We start from the raw sequence: 25,527 nt of genomic DNA, 5'->3' as shown, positions 1-25,527 counted from the left end.
AATTTACGACAGTTTATCAAACACGCAGAACCCTCCAGCACGGAGAATTCAACACATCCATTATCCATCAATCACCATTGATCTCACATAATTCTGATCTTCCCTCCTACAACAGATCGATTCTCACACCTCTTTGTGACCGAATTAACTCTGGAACGACCATTGTCTTGGTTTAGGTCAGAAACATACAGATTGACCTCTCAAACTCAAAGCGCTCCCGTGCAGTGCATTTGTTAAAGGTTTTAGGAAACTTGCTTAATTGAGGATCCAATTGATTGGAGAAGTAGGACATCGATATCCATACCTCTCGCATGCTAAGCGAAGGCTCTACCATCTACCCTTTGATCTGAGCTACATTCTGTGGACTGAAATCTCCTTTGTCAAATCACTGGCTAAATATATATTTAAAGAGTGAAGTTTGTCTTGGTCCTAGATTTTCAATGGAGTTTTAACGTCTATTCAAAATTCGAAGCCTATTAGTTATGTCCTCAATCCGAAAATTTTGGGTGATGATATTGATGATCTGAATTTGAAACTTGTCAGCACTAATTTTTTATCGACGGGAAAGAAAAATAATCAAAAGTCGCAACCACGTTCAGTATAGGCATGTAAATCTTCCTTGCTGGCCGATCAAGCATTTAGCTAGGCGCATATTGTACAAACCTTGGTCACGCCAATTCACAGTACTGGTCAATGGGTTTCCAAAAATACTTTGCGTTGGCTACATTACAATACTAATTACATTAACCGGAAGCGACCCAGATGACATCTTAGCAAAGTTCCATGGAGTTTCTTTTTTTTGCATCTTCTTAACCCGATTTCATTTCTTTAATTATTGCATCCATTCAAAAAAAGATCACGGCAAAGGGTGCACAGAAGAGATTTAGCGATGGGGTCATACCCATTGTCACTGCTGTTTAAATTACTCACAGATTCACGATGCTGTTAGATACAGACATCACCGCACGAAGAAAAAAATTGAAGGCTGCCTGAAATTGAACGTAGGAATACAGTTCAGAAATATGTCTGCTCTGGTAGTTGTAGGAGAAGGTATAATGCGTTTGATGCGCTTCAACTAATTTCCCCAATCGTGAGGTACTCTCCAAGCGAAAAGGATGATGAATCATACATACAGGTTGAGTGTACTATGAAGCGTTGATGAAATTATGAAAAGGCAGCATGAACAAGATGTAGCTGCAAGATCGTCAGGTTGGCATGAAATAACGTGAGGGCGACGATGACATTGAACGGGAAGATGCCCCAACTACAAAAACGGCAACTGAAACTTAAAAGCTAAACGATTTCAATGCTCAAATGAGGTACTCTCGAGAACAAAAAAAAAAAAGAAAAAAAAAAGTTTGGAGAAGTGGGGCATCGATCCCCATACCTCTCGCATGCTAAGCGAGCGCTCTACCATCTGAGCTACATCCCCGAATTTGGCAAGTATGCTAAATACACAATTTTACCAGCACTTGCTAAAACCCAAAGCAAAGTGACTCTAGTTAACGCGAACAAATTGGCGGATTTGGGAAGCCGCGTTTGCATATGGAATATATAGAAAACTTATCAATTTAGTGGCGTTGGCCACATCACAAGCCAAAGTAAACAAAGTTAGAGTTTCAGAGCCGGCTTTGTTTGGCTCTGCTGCTCTGCATTTATCAGCACGAAGCTGGGTCTGTCTAGACCTATTGATTTGCACTAACCTTGGTAACTCACATTCACACTGCTTAAAAAGGTTCTAAAAATTCTTTTCATGGGCTACATACATGAACAATGAAAAAAATAATGTACTTACCATCTTAAAACAACAAAAGTAAATATTTCTAAAAACATAATAAAACCCCTTCTAATTGAATACAGGCTACGGAGTGACATGATATCCCATTAACAACCCTACCGATCATCATTCCAAACTACGCATGTTCATGCAACAAGAAAAAAAATCTCAAGTACCCTCCTTAATTTCCCCCTTTACCCTTTCTCTAATCAACTCTTGCAATATCTATTACTACACCAATCTTTTCCGGCCAACGGACGTAAATGTCTGAAATACAACGACTCCAGCTGCTGGGAACTCGTCGACCGTACAACTCCGACGTTTCATTCCAAGTGGCTCGACAGCATTAGTAACACATCTCGACATACATTGACTCGACGAACTTGTTGTGGATACAGACATAACTCCCGGTCTGAAAATTTGCACAACTCTCTTTAAAGTTTCTCTAATGCTCTTATAATCATCAACAAACCCTACACATTCGAAACTAGCATAACTGAATCCATCTTCCGGCGTGACATGAATAGTGGAATAACAAGAATTGTCCAACCCATTCATGGAGTATCCACACGGATCAAATGCGAAATCACATATAAGAGCATTAGGATTGATCTTGTTTATACCGGTAAGTTTCGTCATTTCTTTCCCCGCAACTTCTCCAGGAGTACTGTCACCAAAAGATCGAAAGAAATTACGCGAAAGGATCTGATCAAGTTCAGTCATGCAAACTTCAATAGTGAAAATACCATCTTCATGATCAAAATTCATGTCTTCGATGTCATGGTCAGTATGATCACTAGCAGAGTAAACATGCCAAGAATGCGAAGATTTCTTCTGCTTCTTCGAAGGCATAACAGAAGCTTTTCTGTAACAGAGATCATTAGGCAGACTTTGATCTAAGTACTCAACTTCATCTCTAAAGCTTGTATGAGGAAATGGCTGTGCTTTAGGGAAAATGAAGCTTCCTCTAGTATATCTGCAACTGCATATGTTAAGACCGATATCACTTGCATGAGATAACATTATAGGAACTGATTTCAGAAGCTGTGTAGTCCCGCATGTTTTGATGATGATCTTTGTTGGATACACAAATAAACTTGACTCGGATAAAACATACGAGTCGAAATGCCGGTTGCCCACGGCTGATACGACAGTGCATTGCACCGCATCAAGTACTTGTTGAATGGAGTCGAAATCGATTCTTCGAAGCCCTGTACCGATCATTTTTGGATCGTCATGACCGGAGAATTTAAGCTCTAGACGTTTTTCAAAACCTTCAAAACCAGAGACAGCCATATTGGTGTAAGATGGATTGTTGTGTGAGTAAGTTGGTGAGTGGGTTGAGTTGAGAGTGAAAATGGAATGGGAACTACTGTATGAAATTTATAGAGGAAGGGAAGCAGGGAAACATCGAGAGAGATAGAAGACAAAAAGAGAATGATAAGGGCATGCGTGTGAGGGAACCAAGAAGAAAAGAGGCATTATGAGAGTTTATTCTTGTTATGCTGCTGGCAATGGCAATGGCATTCGCATTCATTCATTAGGACAAACGAATGTGAGAAGTGAGGGAGGAGGGAAATGGCAAAATTTAGTCACGCGTAGTCTATAGTGGGGTTTGTATTCGCCTTTGCTTTGGCATGCAAAGTTTAAACATTTAAACATGCATGCTTCTCACAATATAAAATTTTACAAGAAATAGATTGTGGAGAGAGCAGGAAAGGAAAAAAATGGGAATTTGATAAAGTGCCTCGTTTTTTTATATCCAAAAAATAAATGTTCCGTTTTTTTACAATTTGTTTAAATACCCTCACGTTACTTTTTCCATCCAATGTTAATTAAGTCTAATTTATTTTACATATTTGCCCTTTATTTATTCCCACATTGATTTTATACATCATTTTTCAGGCTTTTCGAGTCCGGTTCAGGATTGTTATACCGCTTTCAGGTTCGTTACAGCATTCCCCAAAAAGGATTCATCATCTCAAATGTTTTGGGGTTTTTGGTTGGAAGAAATCGACCTTCTACGATATTTTTTTAGGTTCGTCGAGCCCGGTTCAGGATCGTGACAATGCTTTCAGGTTCGTCGAGCCCCGTTCAGGATCGTTACACCATTTTTAGGATCGTCGGAACATTTACCCTCCCCTCTAAGGAGATGTAGTTCAGGGGTAAATAGGACTTTTAATCGGAAAGATAACTGCCACCTAGCACTTAACTGGATGGAATTTGACTATTGAATAAAACGAGATACTTTAACAAATTTCAAAAAAACGGGGATACTTTTTTAGTGTAATGTGAAAAATAAGGATATTTTATCAAAAAGCCCAAAAAAATTTGCAAAATGATAATGATTGGATATTTTTTTGTTGTTTCTTTTTAGGTGGCAATGTCATTTGCCCTTTTTTCATCTCTCTCATTTTTTACCTTTGCGTTTCTTTTTCTTTTTTACGGGACAATTTGCTATTTTACTTAAGCATTACTTAAATCAAAAAAGAACAAAAACATAGCTTAAAAAATGCTTAATTTATTTGATTTTTATATGCCTAATCATAAAATTTGTGAAAAAGACTAAAATCAACAATTCCTGGGTGAAAATGACATTTAGATTTTGATACTGTTTAAATGAACAAAAATTTAAAAATAGTCAGGATGTAAACAGTTTCATCCTACCCATTTTCAAATATTTTTTCTTATTTTTAATTTACATCAGGATGCATCCAGTTTCATCCTTGCTATTTTTTAAGTTTAAGTCTGGATGAATTCAGTTTCATCCTTGCTATTTTTCTGGTGTTTTATTTCACCCATATAAATTTTTACTCGTCCATTTGAATCATGTTTTAAATATATTTGGACAAATGACCCATCTTCCGATATTTTTTATAAAAAAGGTAAATTACTTAATTTATGCAATTGCAATTTTGTTTGGAATCAAATGCTCCTGCTTGCCTCAATAATTTCTACATATGGAATCATAATATTATTGTCTACGAGAAAGAAATAGATAATGACCTTTAAAATTATCAAAACTATTTCAAATTTCTATTGGAGCCAACTTGTCGCTAGAATCCCAATTAGTTTCCTAAGTTTTCCCTCATTGTCGATGATGTTTTAAATTGATTTCAAATTGGTATTTATTTGTTCTGGAATTATATTTTCAAATTAATTAAGCCGAATTGTAATTTGTCAGATGATATCCAAACATCCTCTCAATCAAGTTAGAAAAATAGCTTCTTAGACTGTACCCAAACACTCTACCAATATGAAGAACCAAATAAGTATAAAAGTTTCTCATTTTTGCTTAGAACCCAAATCTCCACTTTCCTAATTTGTTTGTTGGATAAAATGATCACAATAAGAGAATGAATAGTAATAATATGGCAAAATGAGATGATGGTGTTTCATCAACTACATTACACTGATAATTTTGTATTTGGTGGCATTCCATCATTTCCTCCTCCTACTTCTCTATCACTCCCCCCTCGGGAATTGCATGCGCGCATGCACAACCCAAGCTATTAACCATCAATTATTAACCTGCATACATCAAAAAAACTAAAAGTAAAAAAAGTACTGTCAATATTCCCTGTAAAAAAAATTCAGAGAATCAAATCGCATCTCATCATTTACTTTCTCATCCAATCTTCTTCGGAAGTAAAAAGATGCACCACAAAAGTATAAGAGATCGAAAAAACAAAAACAAAAACGCACTAAGACCCACCACCACATGCCAACTTCCACCACCATTCTCTGAATGCACCACCACCACCGTTCTACGAGATGCACCACTATCATCGATCACTGATGTCACTGTAGTACAATGGTAACATTATACTAATCAGTAAAATTTAAAACTCGTCAACTCCGTAATCTTTCGTAATCAAAATAAATAAATAAATAAATAAAGCGGTTATGACCGTAACATGGTCGGAAATTACTCATAAAATAGTCGGGGATTAGGTTTCCGGTCCCCGGAATTTTGTCTTAAAGTCTTGTAGTCTAGTGAGAATAAAACTCATAATATGGTCTACTGAAAAACCTTCAAGGCTTTAACGTTTTAATTACTTTTTGTATACACTAGAGTTCTTAGTTCTAATTCTAATTGTCTTTTGGTCCTACTAATCAGTTCCTAGGTACATAGTAATTTTTATAGCTTAAAACTTTTATATCATTCTTCATCATCCATCTTGTACCCCAATTCATTGGCACATTCGACTCGAATTCCTGACACAGACTCGTACGATGATACACAATCCCCCAACATTACGTCCCTACCGCAACCCTCATCCTGCGACATTTTTATAAGCTCGTATGGCTTTCGCCGCCATGCATTCATTTTTAAAATGCAGCTATCCAATTGCGCCATTTTCCTGCGTGTCTTTTAGTTCACGCTCGATGACCCTTTTTACCTAAATGAAATTTTATTGGAATGGTTCGTTGCTAATCTTTGGTTTAACAAAATTATAGCAACCTAATTATATAACCACAAGGATTGAATAGTGTTACCTAAGTGATTTTAGCAACATGCATATGATGTATATCTTGCTGGTCCCCGAAGTAATAATACTTGTTAAACACTTCTAAACCTAACTTCTTCGTTTTTCATCATTTCTCGTGCAGTTAATCTTATGACTTGTGTACTCACTGGATAGGGTTATTCTCCGACCATATGTTACCCATCATTCCACGTGTATGAGCCCTAACTAGCACGGATTTACTATTGACGCCAAAATCTGGATGAGAACTTTCTAAAAATTTGAAAAGTTGCAGTCATGTTGTTGCAAGTATATGTACCAGGCAAATGAAACGAGGTACAACAAGCCAACCAAAACAACAAAAAAAGAAAAAAAAAATAAAAACTAAGAATATTGTTAAAAAACGGTTGGAGAAGTGGGGCATCGATCCCCATACCTCTCGCATGCTAAGCGAGCGCTCTACCATCTGAGCTACATCCCCGAGGTTGGTAATTGTGGGAAATATCCAGTTGTCTTTATATGCCATTTGGATGAACGTCGCATCCAGAAGACAAGGTTAAAATGATAAGGACCAAAAATATGTGAACACTGTTCTGAATCATTATGAGTATACCCTCAAAGTTGCAACTGCTGAAAAATGTGCTTTCTCATTTGATATGAAACCCTGGGATTTTAACAGGGAAGAGTTGTAAACGGAGCCTAAGCTGAGAAGAGCTTTTATCTGTGAGTTAAAATTAGAAACCTGTGTTTAACAAGTTGAGGAACTAAAGAAAGAACAGTTTCTCAATAAAAAATATCTCATGCTTTGTTACCATCTAAACTTTGTAAAAACCAAAAACGTATGCAGATTTTCGCTTGTGGCACTAGTTTCGGCTTGGGTGGAATGCACCGTAGGAAATAGGTAAGCTTCTTCCTTGAATCCTCGATATATTTGGTGGCAGACTTGTCTGAAGGTCAAGAAAATGGTTCCTTCCATCTTTATACGCACTGATCATGCCTTACTTGCAACTCTTAGATACCTCCCGCCCTAGCATATTCATGAACTGACGTTTCTTCTCAAATCCCCAACCTGGGTTGTTCTGAAGATCAAGTTCAAAAAAGGAAGAGCGTTTAATTCTGTAGACAACTATCTCAGTGCAATCAACAAATAATGCAATTAATCTCACACTCAGAATAAATTCGAAGAGGTTAATATGACCACCACCAACTCCAAACTCCCCCCACCATAACACACAATGCACACACAAACACACCGGCTGATGACGTCTAAGGCTATATGCCTATATATATGTATACTCTGAAAGTTGTAAAGAGGGTGTAACAAACCTGAAGTGTAAGAGCAGCATTGCTTGAGAACCGTTTTACAGATGAAGGCGCTTTTTCAGGGAGAATGGCTGCAATTCTTTCCAGCTCTTGTTTTTGTTCTTTTGCAGTAACTACGTCAGACCCGCTGTACATATCAATAAGCTTTTCCATCTGTGGTACTTTCTCCATGGTTTCTTCAACAATTTTCTAGTAAAGAAACAATTTAGGATATAACATATAAGAAAGCAGAAATGATATAATGCAAAAGTGCAAATGATTTCCAGGGTTTCATTTACTTGGCCAAACCAATCAGACGAAAAGTGGAATAACAGAATATGAATTATACACTTATGTAACTGGTGTAGTGCTGTTATACATTCAGAAGGGAATGCATTCGAAGTAGCAAGTTATAGTCAGTATACAACTTGAGAATGCGAACATACCTCCCACTCTTCTTGACTCTGTATACCCTCATAAGCCATCAGGAAAGGCTTCACTTTCTCCAATTTTTCACGGATAGGAACAGAAGGCTTCTCATCAATATCTGGGTTTGAATTAAAGTCCCCCATCAAATACTCTGGTTCAAACTCAATCTACAAGAAAGATCAAACCAAACGAGTATAAAACATATACGTTGAGAAAATATACCATAGATCCATATCCACGTCTACTGGATGAAACAAACATATACTTACAAGATTATTTCTGTGAAGTGCATCCATGTAAGCCTCGTCCATCTGAGATGGTAACACTCTGGTACAAATTTCTTCGAATCCTTCAGCCAATTGGTTCATCTTATCTGGCCCAAGTTTTGAAGCCAATTTTTCGCCATCAGCATTGTCACCAAGAACAAGGGCAGAATCAATATCCTCCTCCTCTTCGTCACCAAATCCTCCTCGTCCTCTTCCTCCTCGTCCCCCCCTTCCTCGTCCTCGTCCTCCCCTTCCTCCTCTAAAACCTCTTCCACCTTCACTTCCAGCTGGACCACCTCCACCGCCTCGAGATAGAATTTCAACTGCTCTCTTAGTTGCATCTTCATGGCTCAGCTTCGGAGTGCTTGCACGATTAGGCCTTTGTTGTGATTCAAATTTTCCTTCTCTAGAATCTCCAGCTGGTTGACGAGGAGGTCGGATATGTCGGTTTTGTTCTTGTGGTCTCTCTTCATTCCCTGACATCTTAATGGTTTTTCCTCTTCCGGCACCAGGTAAGGCATTTTGGTTCAACTCTGATGAATCTTGTCGGGTGAAACTAATTGGTTTTATTGGTGGAAATGATTGAGATTCATCTTGTGACAAAGAAGACTTAGGTGGCGCTTGTTGTTGCTGCTGCTGCGACAATCTAGGTAGTGGTTGTGCTGATTGTAGTGGTTCTTGTGGCGGTGCTTGTCGTTGCTGCTGCTGCTGCTGCGAGAATCTAGGTCGTGGTTGTGCTGATTGTAGTTGTTCTTGTGGCGGTGCTTGTTGTTGGATAGGTTTTCCACGACCAACTGATGGTGGATTTACTCCAGGTATCCATGATGAAAATGTAGGGGGGACTTGTGAGTTTGCCGCAGGGATAATAGGTTTACCTCTACCATGACCCAACCCAGAAGGAACGCTGTTGAATTCATCACCACCATTATTATCACCATCAAGCGGTTCTGATTTTCCAGCACCACCCAATTGAGGATTTGGAGGACCAAATCCTCCTCCTCCTCTGCCTCTGCCGCCTCCAGAAAACGTTGAGAATGCGGAGTAAAGATAATTGCAATTGCTACTATTACCAATCGCTAATCTTCCCAAACTTCCTCTTACTGTACTCATTTTTAGCTCTGTTTAAATACTTTGAAACTAGCTCTATGTGCCTGAGCACTTTTTTGAACTGTCAATTAAACAAATTCCGTAAGTCATAGAAATAAAACCTAAATTGATTAACTTATACAAAAAAAACTGAAGTGTAAGGACTGAAATTTGAATGATGTTCCATAATATATCCATTGATTTCTCATCTAGATAAAACACATGCAAATTCATTTCAAATGCAAAATCCCAAAATGCTGGTCTCATTAGTCGTCATACCAAAACATTTCTTACCCAAATAAAAATGTGTGTACCCGTAACAACATACTCAGTTCCAAATTATGATAAACCATAAATGTCTGAAAACTGAATTCAAGAACATAAAGGGAAGTGTACACACATCTAGTGATCAAGCATTCATGAAACCTACAGTCACATAGAACTACGATCTATAAGTATGTGCAAAATTCATAGTCAGCCATCATCACTCGTGATCAAAACAACAATGTAATAATTTCTTATTTCTCTGTACAGAAACAACGTAACCTGTAAACGTCCAACCAAACCTAACCTATCGTAACAATTGTCGTCTTACTTCAAACTGGATAGTCACCAAAATAAGGTATATTCATGGTGTCCACTACATTAAGCATTCAAGCCACCATATATAATTCCTTAAATGACCTAGACCACTTGTTAATATAGACCCATCACATGAATGCACTCCGCTTACCTTTTTAATACAGAATAACTGGGTAGTCGACAACCTCGACGCATGTAACCTCCATGGACAACCCTCATATTTGCATTTGACAGTTACACGTGACTATCATTCTTAATGAATTTGTAAGCAAACCCATGTGCAATAGAATATTTACGCAATGCTTCATGGAATTCATGAACATTTGTAAACCTTTGGTCAACACCAGTGATGGTGTTTTCCCATTCTACAGCTCTATGATGCTTGGCAGCACTTGCAGCAGTCACAGCAATAGCTGGTGGTTGATTTGGAGATATACTTTCAAGAGGAACATCAAATACTGGATCCGGTTCAACTGAGTTTATAATAATGCCATCAACTGGTGTATCATCAATAGCAACCACAGCTTCTGATATGGTTGTCCTACTAGACCTACTGGCAGGCATGTTGGACACATCATGATGAATAACATCTCTGGTTATAACAAAAATATCCGCCGTGGTTGAACTCTGATGGAAGTTGATCATACGTTGCAAATCTTTGTCATTAGCAATCGTAATAAGTGTTTTTCCATGACCTGGAAGAATATACTTCATAGTCATAGTCTAAGGACTATAACTCCACATTCCAGCAACCTCCAACATGAAATCATCAAACCTAGTTTCATTATCAAGGGCAACTGCTAAAGAACGGCAGAAAAGTGTGGAGAAAAATATTAGAGAAGAAGCTAGGCGATTGAAGGACGGGAGTGGTGGTGGAGATGAGGATAGAGACTGGGAGAGGAGAGGTCCGGTGATTGATGGAGACTCAGAGAGTGGTTGGTTGAAAGGGCAGCGTCAACTTTTGGACCTAGAAAGTATATCTTTTCAGCAAGGTGGTTTCTTGATGGCTAATAAAAAATGTACTCTTCCTGATGGGTCTTATCGGAATCACAGCAAATGGTACGAAGAAGTTCATGTGCCGGCGCCTAAGCTTAAACCACTTGCCCCTGGCGAAGAGCTTATTAATACATAACCACCCTAAGAGCTCTTATTAGCTGAGAAATTTGATTGGTTACACACATCCACAAAATTGTGACGAACATGTTATACGACATTGTTAAACGGCAATAATTCCTTAAAAACATATAAGCGTACAACTTGGCTGTCTTAGCATGTCATTACAGCAGTCCCAAATCTTCAGAGAGGCATTTTTGCTTTTATTGTACATCTCATTAAGCATTTAATCCACAGCATAAAAATGGTGTTGCAACATATGTAATCAGTGTATATGACATGACTATCAGCAAATTCATCGAACACATCGCAAGCAAGCATTCATGAAACCTACTGTCACATAGAACTACGATCTACGAATATGTGCAAAATTCATAGTCAGCCATCATTACTCGTGACCAAAACAACAATGTGATAATTTCTCATTTCTCCGCACATAATGAATAAAAAGAGATTGTCAGAGATTTTGATTGAACCCTGTACAGAAACAATGTAACCTGTAAACATCCAACAAAACCTAACCTATCGTAAAAATTGTATCCGTCTTACTTCAAACTGAATAGTCACCAAAACAAGGTATATTCATGGTGTCCACCATATTAAGCATTCAAGCCACCATATATAATTTTTAAATGACATAGACCAACCACCCTAAGAGCTCTCATTAGCTAAGAAATTTGATTGCTTACACACATCCACAAAATAGTAAAGAATTTGTTATACTACGTGGTTAATGGCGATCATTCCTTAAGAAACATATAAACATACAACTCGGCTGTCTTAACATGTCATTACAGCAGTCCCAAATCTTCACAGGGCATTTTTGCTTTTATTCTACATCTCATTAAGCATTCAATCCATAGCATAAAAATGGTCATCGAACACATCTCAAGCAAGCAGCTATACTAACAAATTCAGTTTCATGAGTATCAGAAATAGAAGAGATATAAATTCATAAAAATGTGCTCATACACTGGTTCAGGACTTTTAACAAACAGATAGAGTGCATAAAATTTTCATGGATCTCACAATCCACAGTTTGAGGATGGAATCAAAATAAGCAAAACCCTAACAACAGAATTGAAATCGAAGACAAGTCTAGGGGTTTTGACTGAAGCAGTGATTTTAAAACCAAACTGTAAGAAGAGAATGAATCAGGGGAATAACATACCAGTGATTTTGATTGAAATGAAAAGCGAAACCTCACTAGCAGAGATTTAGAGAACCCATTTTGGAAGTGCCCTTACGAAAAAAAATGGAGGAGAGAATTTGAGTACTGAGGCTCTTAAATCTCGACGGTGAAAATTATAATTATGAATACACCTTGTATACACTCGTCAAGTCCAAAGTCCTGTTTGGATAAAACTTCACAAGTTACTTTTTCACTTCTTGACATAAGAATGTTACAAGTTTGATTGGGGACACAATTTCAGAATAACTTATGCAGACAAAAAAATATTAGCTTTTTGCTAAGCAAATTTTTCTTGCTTTCGATTTTTGTAGATCGACTTTGCTTCTGATCTTTGTAGCACAAGTGCTTTTAAAAGTCAATCTCAGAAGTCATAAGCACAAATAATGCTTCACAAAAAGTTACTTTTTTTTATTTGTGTAAGATAGGGTATTATACAAATTTTAGATCTTTTTGCTTGTAGAAGTAAGTTCTTGACTAGTTTTCCAACAAGCTGAATTTTGCTGAATTTTTCAAACCTATGATGTTTACATGGTTTACACTCTTAGAGCGGTTCCTATGGAATGAACAAATTCAATGTTTGTTCATTTTGCTCCTACTATGCACTCAACAAACATGAAAAAGGGACTCTCAAACCAACAAATTTGTTGGGTTGTTCATTGAGTTGGAGGATGTAGCACGCGCTTGATGAAAGGTCGGGCGAGCTTCGCTCCAGCGCTGGCGGTTGAGCCAAAAACGCTGGCGCTTGTCTTTCCAGCACGCGCTCTTGATTAAGCGCCAGCGTCCTTCCTAAAAGCGTCGCGTTTTTCATAGAAGTGTCAACGGCTGAATCTGGACGGCTGAAAACTCTTGTGATCTAACGGCTATAATTTTTGAGTTCTATAAATACTCCTCATTTCAACTTCAAATTCACATTCACACATCTAGTCTTCTTTACTCTTCTCTGAGCTTAAAAAGATTCTTCCACTTCAACAAAATTTTCAATTTCTTGAACATGTCTCGGCCCTTGTTAGTTCGACGCGCTCCGAATACTAAAAAAGAAGATGTTATACTACTACGTCCACAAAATAGTAAAGAATTTGTTATACTACGTGGTTAATGGCGATCATTCCTTAAGAAACATATAAACATACAACTCGGATGTCTTAACATGTCATTACAGCAGTCCCAAATCTTCACAGGGCATTTTTGCTTTTATTCTACATCTCATTAAGCATTCAAACCATAGCATAAAAATGGTCATCGAACACATCTCAAGCAAGCAGCTATACTAACAAATTCAGTTTCATGAGTATCAGAAATAGAAGAGATATAAATTCATAAAAATCTGCTCATACACTGGTTCAGGACTTTTAACAAACAGATAGAGTGCATAAAATTTTCATGGATCTCACAATCCACAGTTTGAGTATGGAATCAAAATAAGCAAAATCCTAACAACAGAATTGAAATCGAAGACAAGTCTAGGGGTTTTGACTGAAGCAGTGATTTTCAAAACCAAACTGTAAGAAGAGAATGAATCAGGGGAATATAATACCTCTGATTTTGATTGAAATGAAAAGCGAAACCTCACTAGCAGAGATTCAGAGAACCCATTTTGGAAGTGCCTTTGAAAAAAGAAAATGGAGGAGAGAATTTGAGTCCAGAGATGCTCTTAAATCTTGACGGTGAAAATTATAATTATGATTACACCTTGTATACACTCGTTTTAATTAGTAACTCGCCGAATAATTCGTGACGTGGTTAGAACCAAAGACGTTAACCAGAAGGACTTGATCATTGGTAATAGGCTTTCCTATACTTGCGAGAGTATTGATATAGATCAATTTGGACACTCTGCTCATCGTACGTATAAGTTTAATGTCATTATACGCATGCCTACGTCTTTTTCTAATGATTCTTAGCTGCAGTGTTGCTAATTTACTAATGAACGAGTTGGTCTAAAAGACAAAGTTAATCAGCACAAGCAAGACTGCAAACTATGACACACGTAATTGCACTATCAAATACCACCCACTGTAAACTGGTAAGTGGTGACATATTCTGTAATTTATAACCTTTGCGGGCATGAAGATTATTTAGTACTTGAACCGATTACCGGTTAATAATGTATTCAATGATTAACTACTAGTACATATAGATGCTTAATTTGTGGCTATGCAAGCTAGCTAGGAGATAATAAAACAATGTAAACCGGAACAACAATGGTATTGCGGGGGTCGAACCGAGCAGTTCCATGAATGTTGATCGATCGACCGAAGAATTATTGTGGAAATGAAGCAGAAAGAGGAGTGGCACCGGAATACGGATGTGGTTGGCAATCTGAGTAGTTTGGATTGGAAGTGCTCCCTGCGCTTACCGGATCATAAACTGCAAATTCATCAGAGGAAAGCAGGCCGTCAACAAAGTAGTCACTGGAAATGATAGGAGACGGTGGAGGAGGTGGTGGTGGTTGCAGAGGAGGAGTGTCGGAAGCATAACAAGTAAGATGAGCTCTTGAAATGGCAAGGTCTTGCTTAAGCTGAATCATTTGATTTTGTAACAAAGCTAAAGCACCAACACAGCCATAAACAGGGTCTCTTAATCTTGCCTCGGCTTCGTAAACCAGTGAATTTGCCGTATCTTCTCGTTGTTCTGCAGGTACTTCTCCGAGAATTTTACTGACGTTGCTAGCTCCGAATACCTTGTGAACTTTAACAAATTTATGCAATTCATCAGACTTGAAGTAAGGTGCAAATACACAATTTGGAGTGCATTTTCTCTTTAGATATTTGCAGGCTGCACAGGATGGAGCTGGACGAGCAGGACAGTCTTGACCCTTCTTCATTGATATTGATTTTTGTAGAATACATTCCTCTCCACTTCCATGCTCTATGTAGCCTTTATATACTCTGAAAGTCTATGAAACGATACATACAATGTACACATCTGATAGTTTGACAAAATGAACATCAAAGGCCCATTAGCTCAGTTGGTTAGAGCGTCGTGCTAATAACGCGAAGGTCGCAGGTTTGAGACCTGCATGGGCCAAAGTTTTTAATTTTTTTTCTTCGATTTTGCAATATTTGGATGAGATCCTAAACATGTAAATACGATGAAACCTTTTATCAAACCAACAGCCCATTAGCTCAGTTGATTAGAGCGTCGTGCTAATAACGCGAAGGTCGCAGGTTCGAGGCATGCATGGGCCAATGTTTTTGTAAATTTTGGATCGACCCACTTTTTGTAAGTACCATTTTCATAACTAAGATTTATGGGTCAGCTTAATTTTTTCATTCAAGAAAATACTGCATGGACTGCTGAGAGTCTTAGAAAAACCAATGGGTTTCTAAATAGTAATTTGTTTTCATCTGATCAAACCAAAACACATTACGTTTTTCCCGGAAGGGAGATTCCGGCGATGGAAGGGGTTTCTAGGTTATTGGTTTTCATCTGATCAAACCATTTCCTTTTGATTTCTTCTTCTCGTCTTTTGTCTCCAAACCCTTTTCTCCTCCGTTTTTTGTTATACTACTACCACTTGCGCTTTTGTTGCATCACTGGCTGAAGGTTTCCTCCTAGGTTTTTAGGGTTTACGGGTTTCTTTTGATGTTGAGTTCAAACAACTCTATGAACCTTTCAATATCTGATGCTAATGCTACCCTCGATGCTAATTTTGGGAACATAGTAGGTCTGTTTCACTGTCCCTTTAAGGGTTTCGATGGGTGTAAAAACGGTGTTGGTGGGGAAAGGATTACAGAAGGTGTCCCTGTTCAATCATCTGAAGCATCTCCATTACAAACGAGAAGGGGGGACTGATAGATGCCGAGAGAGAGTCCGTAACTGCCGTGACGTTTACCAGGCTTGAGAACCTACATTGCGACATCTTGGGAGTTGGCTTTGCACTCATTGCATGCACATCTATGCAACAGGTAAGAAATGCTCTCATTTGGAATCGTATGAACTTGCTCCTCCTCTTGCTTCCATCTATGGCATTGCTGCTCCTGCCAGAATGATAGTCACGTCTGAAGCTGTAGTTGAAGTTGTTACACCAACCCTGTGTGTTGAGTTATCGAACACAGTGTTTCTAGCTCATATACCCACCATTTCGAGCATTCCAGCTAAGTGCAGGCTACATTTTGCACGAACCTTCAAGGCTGTTTTGCAGAGAGTAGTTGTCATTCCTGGTGAACTTGCATCTTGGATTCAACTCATTCTTTTTCTTGTTTGCACCCTCCACGTCGCTGACTCTGATCGGGAAGAGAAAACTAGCACGATGAAGAAGCTACAGATCAAGTCTGTTAACCGTGCTCTACGTCTTTGGACCGAGCCCAATGGTTGTGCAGTGTTGATTCAAGAAGTTCTTAATATGAATGACGAGAGGAAGAAGGCGCTAGTAGAAATAAGGAAGAAGGCTAAAAAGGAAAACCAAGAGGCCACCAATCTGCGTTTATATAGAGACAAACTCAGAAATGGGTTATACGCAGCTACTATACGCACCCTTACCTCTAGTGGAATCGCACCTAATAATGAAAACACCTTGGCTGAACTTCAATGCAAGCACCCCCCCCTACTGGTTTGCCGGTGATTCCATCTTCTCCACCTTCCCAAACTTCCATGGTAGCTTCGACGGAGTTGGTTCTCGGCAGATTGAAGAGTTTCCCTAAAGGGACCTCATGTGGAAGAGATGGATTCCGTGCGCAAAACCTCCTCGATGCTCTCAGTGGGGTTGTTGCTGTTTTAGCAGATGAATTAATCGCATCTATTACGGATGTGGTTAACTTGTGGTTGGCAGGCTTTTGCCCATCTGCTTTGGGAGCTTTTGTGTCTAGTGCTCCTCTCACTCCACTACCAAACCGGGTGGTGGTTTGCATCTGATTGTAGTGGGCACAATTTGGAGAAGGCTTGTGTCTAAGTGCGCTACTTTCTTTGTTGACCAAGAGATAAGCTCTTACCTGGGTGATTTCCAGTTTGGAGTTGGTGCTAAATGTGGTGGAGAGGCGATTTTACATGTTGTTAATCGTGTGCTAGAAGAGAAGGAGAACCAGGATAATCTTTCCATGTTGTTGGTGGACTTTTCTAATGCATTCAATCTCATCGATAGAACTGCTATGATTGCCGAGGTACGTAATTTATGTCCCTCTATATCTCGTTGGGTTGAATTTTGCTACGCTTCACCAGCACGCCTCTACTACATGGATCATGTACTTTCTTAAGCTCAAGGGGTACAACAAGGTGATCCTCTTGGACCGCTTTTGTTTGCTCTTACTCTCCACCCTCTAATATTGAGTATTGCCAAATTTGTGAGCTAGAACTGCAAGACTGGTACCTTGATGATGGCAAGGTGATTGGTGACACTTTGATGGTTGCCAAAGCTCTTCAGATCATTCAAGATGAAGGTGCCGCTAGGGGGATTTTTCTGAACATCAGGAAAATAGAGTTATTCTGGCCTTCTCCTGATCCCAGATCATCCACAATAGGTGTTTTCCCGCCGGACATTAGCAGGCCAGAAAAAGGGGTTAAACTGCTTGGAGCTCCCGTCAGTCTTGCTGCCCAATATAATGCTGATATGGTTGTGAAGAGAGTGCATAAAACAGTGGAACTTGTTGATGTTGTTGAGAAACATGAAGATCCACAGTGTGAACTTCTTTTATTTAGGAATTGTGCTGGAGTTTCACACCTATACTTTGCTCTTCGATCTACCATGCCGGACTACATGTATGAGGCTCAAGATTTGTTTGACGCTCGACTTTATAAGTTTCTGCACCATGTGATTACGGGTGATGGGTGATGAGTGCCAAATATTGTATATATTTATCCCTTTTTGTTGGCATTTAACTCATCTTTTGATCATTAATTCTACATTTTATCCCATATTCTGTATTTTCATTGTTTTCAAGAATAAATATTTTTCTTACTTAATTTTGCATTTTTAGGTAATAAATAAAGTTCGGATGAGTCGCGGGGCAAAAAGAGCAGAAAAGTAGTGAAAAGCCGGGAGAAATTACGCAAGGAAGCCGCAAAGAATGGTGCGCACAACCTCATTTTCTACACACAAAAGCGCCTCCGTTCTCAGCCATCAGATCATTTCTCAGAAGCATCCGACGGTCGCTCCTTCATAGAGCATCAAAATCTGAAGTCTATGCCGAGCACCACAGCGCTGAAATTCCAAGCCTTCAGATTAGATGGTAGTTGAATCCAACGGTTTCTCCCTTGATGTTCATCAAAGTTTGATATCCCCTCCTTACACTACAGCACCTAACCTAATCTAGCACCGTTCGTTTCGTTGTATCCCTTCATCCGACGGTCGCTCCCCGCTTGCCTCCGCATCACCGTCCGATCTACCTACCAGCTCCACATCACACGGCTTAGTCTCGCTGAACATCAAAAATCGATGAACTCGCCTCACACCCAAGTGCCGAACACCCTAGACCTCAAACAAACGCACCCTTCCCCTTTCTCCATCGAACCCATACTCTCCTCCATCACCCTCCTCTGCAGAAACCACCGTACACCACCACCTTCTCCACCTCTGTCACCACCATCTCTACCACCCCACCTCTGCAGCGCCATCACGTCTTCACCATCATCACCCGACACCACACCATCCCCCTAGCCGAGTTGCTTTAACTCCTCTCACCAACTGACCTAGGTGAGGGTTGATAAAACACCTCGAATTAGGGAGAAATTGACGCAATTGGAGGCAGAGAAGGACCGAGAGGGAAGAAAAGAGGCATGGGTCACCACCAATTCAGCGAATTTGGTGAGCAATTTCGGAATTGAAAAGAATACCTAATTTCTAATTTTAGGGTTTGAAAAATTTGGGTAATTGTATGCTATAAATAGAGAGTGTGTAGAGCAATTTGAAGGTGTTCTTGGACTAGCCAAGTTACCACCCAATTTGGGTTAGGCTCACTTTTAATTTTGATTTAATTTTCAACTGTTAGTGCAATTAGGTTTATGTTAGTTTAATTTTAATGTTTGGTAATTTCTAGTTCTATGTTGGGATTAGCCCACATCCAGGACTCTCATGTCCTGTTAACTGTTAATTTTCAATTTACAAGCTCATTTCAGTTCATGTTGTTCTCAATATTGTTTCTTGTTAATTGATGTGCTCTTGTTATGTTTGTGATGTTGTGTTATTCACTGTTAATGTGTTAAGTATCATGTTAGGTTAAATTAATTCCTGTTAGTATTTCAGTTCTGCTCCTGTTAGTTGTGCTTATGTTCATGTTTGTTTATATGTTTATCCTCATTGTTGTGTCATGTTTAATTCACTGTCATTTGAAGGAATGTTAGGCTAGATACATTTGAAGCAATGAACTGATTGTGTAATGGAAGAAATCAGTGCTTAAAGCAAGCTGATTTTCTTGCCATTCCCTGTGTATGCTTGTATGCAATGTGCTGATTGTGCATTGGGGGAAATTAGTGCTCACTAGTGACAATGAGCAAGCTAATTTTCCTCCCATTCTTTTAGTTTGCCTGTATCCTGCCTTAGCTTTGCTTCATTTCAGCTTCACCACAACCCTGCCCTTGGCCTTAGGCTTTGGTTCATTCTTGTGTTATTTTCTGTTGCTTTTGCTTTGTTTTGCTTTTGTTCACTGATTGTTGCTGTTTAGTTTTCATTTGCTTTGTTCCTTATTTTTGCCCTGTGTTGCTTTTGCTTACTGCTTGTACATTCTGTTACTTGTGCTACATTGCCTTCTCTGTCACTTGTGCTGCTGCCAAGCAGCTGCTGTTGCTGCTGCTAGGCCTGCTACCTGGTGCTGCTTCTTTCTCCTGCAGCTGCTGTTGCTGTTGCCTTCCTGCAGTTCCTGCTGCATTGCTCTCTTCCTCTGCCAAGCTGCTGCTGCTGCAGTGCAGCACTTGTGCTGCTGCTGCTGTTGTTGCTGCTGCTTCCTGCAGCCAAGCAAAGGTCCATCAAACTGAAACCACAGCTCAGGTTAAGACCCAAAGGCCTAGCTAAATCAAAGCTCAAGTTCAGTCCACCAAAGCCCAAATTTCATTAAGGTCAAAAGCCTAAATTTAAGACCAAAGCCCATTTGCACTTCAAAGAACAAACTGAGCCCAAGCTCAGTTCCTTTTATTGAGAACAAACCCAATAGTACATTAAGCCCAACACTTCCAAAGGGGTATTCTAAGCCCAAAGCAAATTTAGGAACCCAATTAGCTAAAACACATTTCCGAAACACACCCGATCTCTGTGGATCGACCCGTACTTGCACGAGCTACAACAGACGACCGTGCACTTGCGGTATTACTGTAGGCCCCCGTTTTTATTTGCGCTCAATTTCTATACCCTTTCGAAGCCTACCAAGTTTTTGGCGCCGCTGCCGGGGACTACCAAGTTTTTGGCGCCGTTGCCGGGGACTACCAATGGGCCTGGTTTTGGTCCCCTGCAACAAAGGCTTTCCACTTTGCCTCTTAGGTTAGAAGGCGTAGGGGTTTATTCGATGCAAGATATCGTGCATTACTGCTATTTGGCATCTTGTTTACAGACCCTTGAACTCCAGTCTGTTATCTTGAGACGCACTGGCATCACTGGTTTCAGTACCAACCTCGTACGAGCTGTGGATTCCTTCAACTCTATATGTAGTCTTGTTTCTCCTATATACATTGATAGCTTTGCCACTCATTCTATGAAAACCTTGGCGGTTGTTTATTTTGATGCAGTAAAGAAGGATTTGACTACCAATTTCAAGTTGTCTAAACGTGATTCGATGCTTTGGCAGAGTAATCAAATGAAGCATGCTTTGGATTTTTTAATGGTCATTCCTATTGTTGGCTTAAATCAGACAATTGGTGCGAGGCAGTTCAGTGCGGTGTTATGTTACAGACTTGGGATCCCCTTTTTTGAGTTGGACAGCATGTGCCCCTTTTGCAAGAGAGAAATGGACATTTTCGGTGATCAAGATGTGCATTGTGCGAATGAGGTAGGCCTAAAGTTTAGACATGATCTAGTGCGTGATATAATTGCATACATATGATATCAGGATGGAGTTCCGGCGCGTAAGGAGGTGGACTTGGGACTTCTTGCTGATAATGGCACTTCTTTGAGACCGGTAGACATTCTGGTGCATAATTGGGATAATGGTCGTGATATTTGTTTGGATGTGACGATTATCTCGCCCTTTGCAGGAAGTCGTACTTTGGAACTGGGACAAGCTCTCAAAGATGTTGTCACTGGTAAGAACACCAAGTATCTGGAGAAGTGCACATCATATGGCTGTGGGTTTGAGGCTTTGGCTTTTACTACTCTCGGTGAGATTGGAGTTGAAATGATTAATTTTTATTAAATGTTTTCGCAATTACATGGCCAGCTATGATGCAAATGTGCGCGTTGGGGATTTTCTTTTTCATAGGCTAAGTGTGGTAGTACAAAAAGGGGTTCGAGCCCAGCTTATTGCTAGGCTCCCTACCAGTTTTTTGTCGGATGAGAATCCTTTTGAACAATTTGTATATTTTCATATTAAATTAAAAATAATAATAATAATATTAAATTAAGAGAAAGGCGACTTTGCGGCGCCTTTCTTTAAATAATAATAATAAAAAAATAGTAATTATATCAAAATCTTCGATCGACAAACTTTTCGCTAATAGGGAAAATTATTGGTCAGATGTATTTTTTATTTAAGAAGATACCATGTGGACCACTGAGAGTCTTAGAACACTATCAAAAAGAATGAGATACTAAATAAGTTAATATACCAAAATGTTTGATCCACACGGTTTTCGCTAGTGAAGAAGTATCATTTCGAAAATATTTGATCGACACGGTTTTCGCTGGTAGGGAAGTATCATTTTCATTGCCGAAATTATTGGTCGGCTTAATTTTTTATTCAAGAAGATATTATGTAGAGTGCTAAATTTTTTATTCAACAAGATATTATGTGGACCGTTGAGCGTCTTAGAAAACTATCAAAACGAATGAGATTCTAAATACGTAAATATAGCAAAATATTCTTCGCTAATGGAGAAGTATTAGTTTGTGGGATTCTAAATACTTAATTTTATCAAAAGTTTTGATTGACACAATTTTTCACTAGTACGGAAGTATCATTGTCAAAAAAAATTATTGGTCACCTTATTTTTTTATTCGAGAAAATATTATGCGAGCTATCGAGAGCCCTAAAACATTATCATAACGAATGAGATTCTAACTACGTGGATATACCAAAATGTTTTATCGATAAAATTTTCGCTAACAAAGAAGTATATATTATTTTCAAAGAAGTATATATTATTTTCATTACCAAAAAAATATTGCATCAAATATTTTATTCAAAAAAATATTGCATCAAATGTTGAGACCCTTAAAAACTATCAAAATAGATGAGATTCTAAATACGTAAAATGTATAAATAAAAAAAAAAATCAGTCGACGTAGTTTTCACTGGTGGGGAAGTATCATATTCATCGCCAAAAATCGTTAGTCACCCTTATCATAATGAGCAAGAACACCTAGAAAGTTGATAAGACTACTCACATTTCGTATTTTCTTTTCTCTGCTTTAAAGCTTCCCACTCCCACACCGAGCAACATAATTCATCCATAATACCAACAATAAGTAGGAAACAGTGAGTTGATGGTTCATTGATGCAGCAGTGAACAAGATAAGGTATTATTTCAATTCAACACCCATTAAACAAGAAAAAGAACATCTTGAAAATCTTGAGAACCAGAGAAAATAAAACAAGAAGTGATATTTAGATAAGATCTTCTTTTTTTGTGTTTGATTTGATCATGAATTGTAATCAATTACCAAACACTATCTAAAAGACTTGCCGTTTCCTTCAACCACAGGATTTCAACTTAACTGTCCAACACAGACTTAGTTGAACAGTTTGGCAATAGATGGCAAGTGACTTGCCGCACCCTGTCAGACCAGGCAGCAAGTCACTTGATGCTTTGAAACCATCCTGGAGATCAATTGTAACACTGTTCAGCAAATCTTGCATATGGCAGCTAAACGAAAAACAGTTTGGCTGGGAGCAAAAAATGTGACATAACGTAGCCCACTTGGATTGAGGTGGGGAAGAAAGCTGATCAGAAAGTCGTTTTCGAAAAGATTTCTAGAGAAGATACGTGCTGGCTATCAACAGTTTTTATAGGCTCCTTTTGTTTTGTCCATTGCTAATTCTTGACTGTAGCTCTCTTTGACTTCAGTTGCGAATTTCAGCCTCAGAGGTAAAGCCATCAGTATAGTTAGGATGAGCAAGAAGCTACCGTCTTCTATCGTATGAGTCATATATGACTACGGCATTATTCGAAGAGTCAGACCTGTCTCAGTCCATCACTCAAATCTCAGATTAGAGATTCCAAATATTTTCCAGATTTGCATAATGGACAAATCCTCAGGTTAAATCCAATCAAGAACAAGCAGGTCTAATCACACTCCCATTTTGGGCAATTAATCAAAGGAAATGAGACGTAGGTGGGGATTTCAGTGTAATAGCGTTTGCTAACTGCCATAAATCCTTCGATGTAGATGGATTTTTTGACTTTACTCATAGCGGCCGTCTCTTCTGTAATGTGGTGCGAGAAACTAATGTAAACGTTTTCTAGTTTTCCTGCACCGTAAGGAAAAAAATCTAAGTTGTGGAATAATTTTCTCGATAGCTTTGGTATGGACTGGGCCTGAGCGGACAGTGTAGGCTACCTTATGTCCTCATAAGGTGGGAATGGCCTCATAAGAAGAGTAAGGCAATGTCTAGCAGATTATACATAGCTTGTTTTGATATTATTTGACAAGTTACTTTCATTTCCGAAGGTAAAAAAATCAGAACTACACATGTTTGTTTGCATCTGACTCCCAGTTTGGATCCGGGTAAATCCCTGGCTCGACGCGAGTCAGATGTCAGGCCGTTTGTTTTCTGTTTGAGTTAGATCTGACTCGACTTCTGACTCGGACCTAATCCCTGACTCAGACCCGTTTGAATCAGGTAATAAAATATCCCTGATTCATGGGACTAAACCACTAACTCACATATTTTTGAAACAGTTGAGTCAGATCTGATTCAAAACAAACATATTGAGTCAGATCTGACTCAAGTCAAGTGATTTCAATCAGATCCAGATGACTCAGTTGAGTCAGGAGTAAACAAACATGGTGTTAGTCTGGAATCACCATTCTGAAATTCTAATATGACTTTTAGAGATTAAAAAGTTGAATTTTTATGAAACAAGTTGTTTTGTAATTGCTGACTTCCGCTTATGGCATCCAAACACCTCCCGGGCAGGCTTGTGCTTTGGATGGATCCCAATATGTTACAGATGAATACAAAATACCGGCATGTGACTGTTGATTGAGTTCAACGGTTGGTTTTGAGCCCATGTGGCAATCTAAGGATTGCAGCCTGGACATCAACTTGTAATGCCCGAAATACATAAATGTAGGGAGGATTTAGTAATTTAAATGCACCCTATATATTAAAAAAGGCAATGAGGATGAGGTTCTTGCCAAAGCAAAGAAGATCGAGCAATGTCTTCCACAAGTTCACATCTACTGCTCCAGAATCTATCCCTTCGACGGCCTCGTATCAGCACCACCACCACATACGCCGCTCCCTACAAATGCACTCCGTCAAGAATTCAGGTCTCGGCTGGTTTATCTAGCAGAAGACAATCCTTACTTCTACTAACAGCTTCAACTGTACTTACAGCCATAGAGTTATCATCCTCAGGGTCTGCAAACGCACAAGACATTGGACTTTTTGGAATAAGGAAGAAATTGGAGAAAGTAGAGAAAGAAGCAGAAGAGATTCTTGAAAATGCAGAGAAGGGAATTGAAACCGCTGAAGAAGGAGTTGAAAATGCAGAGAAAGAGCTAGAGTCAGCGGCAACTTCGTTTAGTTTTGGTGGTGGCGTTGGTGGTTTAACTCAGGCCGGGGTTGTTGTAGGTGCCGAGGCTGTTGGAGTTTTGGTTGCAACATCCATTGTTAATGGAATCCTTGGACCTGAAAGTGCTTAAAAATTTGCTGTGTGGTGAGTGATTAATCACATTTTGTTTGTTATTTTCGGATCATGATTAAGAAATACAATGTTTTAGTTGTAATTTACTATATATATAATGAAATTCGTGAAGATTTGATGAATTTTTTTGGTGATTAGGCTCACTCATTGTGTATGTTAAAAGATAATCTAACTCGCCAAATCTGACTCATTCAGATTCTTTTTTGAGTTAGATGGATAGGATATCTCATATAATTGGATAGGAGAAAATTTGAGAACCACAGAAAATAGAAGTGAGAATGAATTACCAAACTTTACTGAAAAGTGAAAAGACCTCTCAAAACCACAGGATTTTAAACTTGCCTGTCTAACACTCACTTAACT

At 38.9% G+C, this 25,527-nt stretch overlaps 4 protein-coding genes and 4 non-coding genes across 8 annotated transcripts; 3 read left to right on the top strand and 5 right to left on the bottom strand.

The window, feature by feature from the left end:
* Positions 1-1,359: 1,359 nt before the first annotated feature.
* On the bottom strand, positions 1,360-1,432 carry TRNAA-AGC. The gene has a single exon. It is a non-coding gene; the product is annotated as a tRNA-Ala (tRNA).
* A 269-nt stretch (positions 1,433-1,701) lies between these two features.
* On the bottom strand, positions 1,702-3,139 carry LOC113278436 (S-adenosylmethionine decarboxylase proenzyme 4-like). The gene has a single exon (XM_026527270.1). It carries the CDS (start codon positions 3,071-3,073, stop codon positions 2,009-2,011), a length of 1,065 nt encoding a protein of 354 aa, XP_026383055.1. The 5' UTR covers positions 3,074-3,139; the 3' UTR covers positions 1,702-2,008.
* A 3,515-nt stretch (positions 3,140-6,654) lies between these two features.
* TRNAA-AGC lies at positions 6,655-6,727 on the bottom strand. The gene has a single exon. It is a non-coding gene; the product is annotated as a tRNA-Ala (tRNA).
* Positions 6,728-6,867: 140 nt separating this feature from the next.
* LOC113284215 (la-related protein 1-like) lies at positions 6,868-12,333 on the bottom strand. The gene is made up of 5 exons (XM_026533628.1): positions 12,196-12,333; positions 8,247-9,411; positions 7,995-8,144; positions 7,573-7,758; positions 6,868-7,325 (listed from the first exon to the last, which is right to left on the bottom strand). Exons 2-5 carry the CDS (start codon positions 9,351-9,353, stop codon positions 7,245-7,247), a joined length of 1,524 nt encoding a protein of 507 aa, XP_026389413.1. The 5' UTR covers positions 9,354-9,411; positions 12,196-12,333; the 3' UTR covers positions 6,868-7,244.
* A 1,874-nt stretch (positions 12,334-14,207) lies between these two features.
* LOC113280508 (LOB domain-containing protein 21-like) lies at positions 14,208-15,237 on the bottom strand. The gene is made up of 2 exons (XM_026529124.1): positions 15,232-15,237; positions 14,208-15,112 (listed from the first exon to the last, which is right to left on the bottom strand). The coding sequence occupies exons 1-2, from the start codon at positions 15,235-15,237 to the stop codon at positions 14,477-14,479; spliced, it is 642 nt and encodes a 213-aa protein (XP_026384909.1). The 3' UTR covers positions 14,208-14,476.
* Positions 15,170-15,243, top strand: TRNAI-AAU. The gene has a single exon. It is a non-coding gene; the product is annotated as a tRNA-Ile (tRNA).
* Positions 15,244-15,330: 87 nt separating this feature from the next.
* TRNAI-AAU lies at positions 15,331-15,404 on the top strand. The gene has a single exon. It is a non-coding gene; the product is annotated as a tRNA-Ile (tRNA).
* A 9,221-nt stretch (positions 15,405-24,625) lies between these two features.
* LOC113284214 lies at positions 24,626-25,286 on the top strand. Its single transcript, XM_026533626.1, has one exon. It carries the CDS (start codon positions 24,674-24,676, stop codon positions 25,160-25,162), a length of 489 nt encoding a protein of 162 aa, XP_026389411.1. The 5' UTR covers positions 24,626-24,673; the 3' UTR covers positions 25,163-25,286.
* Positions 25,287-25,527: the final 241 nt, after the last annotated feature.

This window comes from Papaver somniferum, chromosome 5 (assembly GCF_003573695.1).
Source record: "Papaver somniferum cultivar HN1 chromosome 5, ASM357369v1, whole genome shotgun sequence".
Taxonomy (NCBI): Eukaryota; Viridiplantae; Streptophyta; class Magnoliopsida; order Ranunculales; family Papaveraceae; genus Papaver; species Papaver somniferum.
Note: the sequence above shows the minus strand (reverse complement) of the source record. Positions and strands in the feature narration are given on the sequence as shown.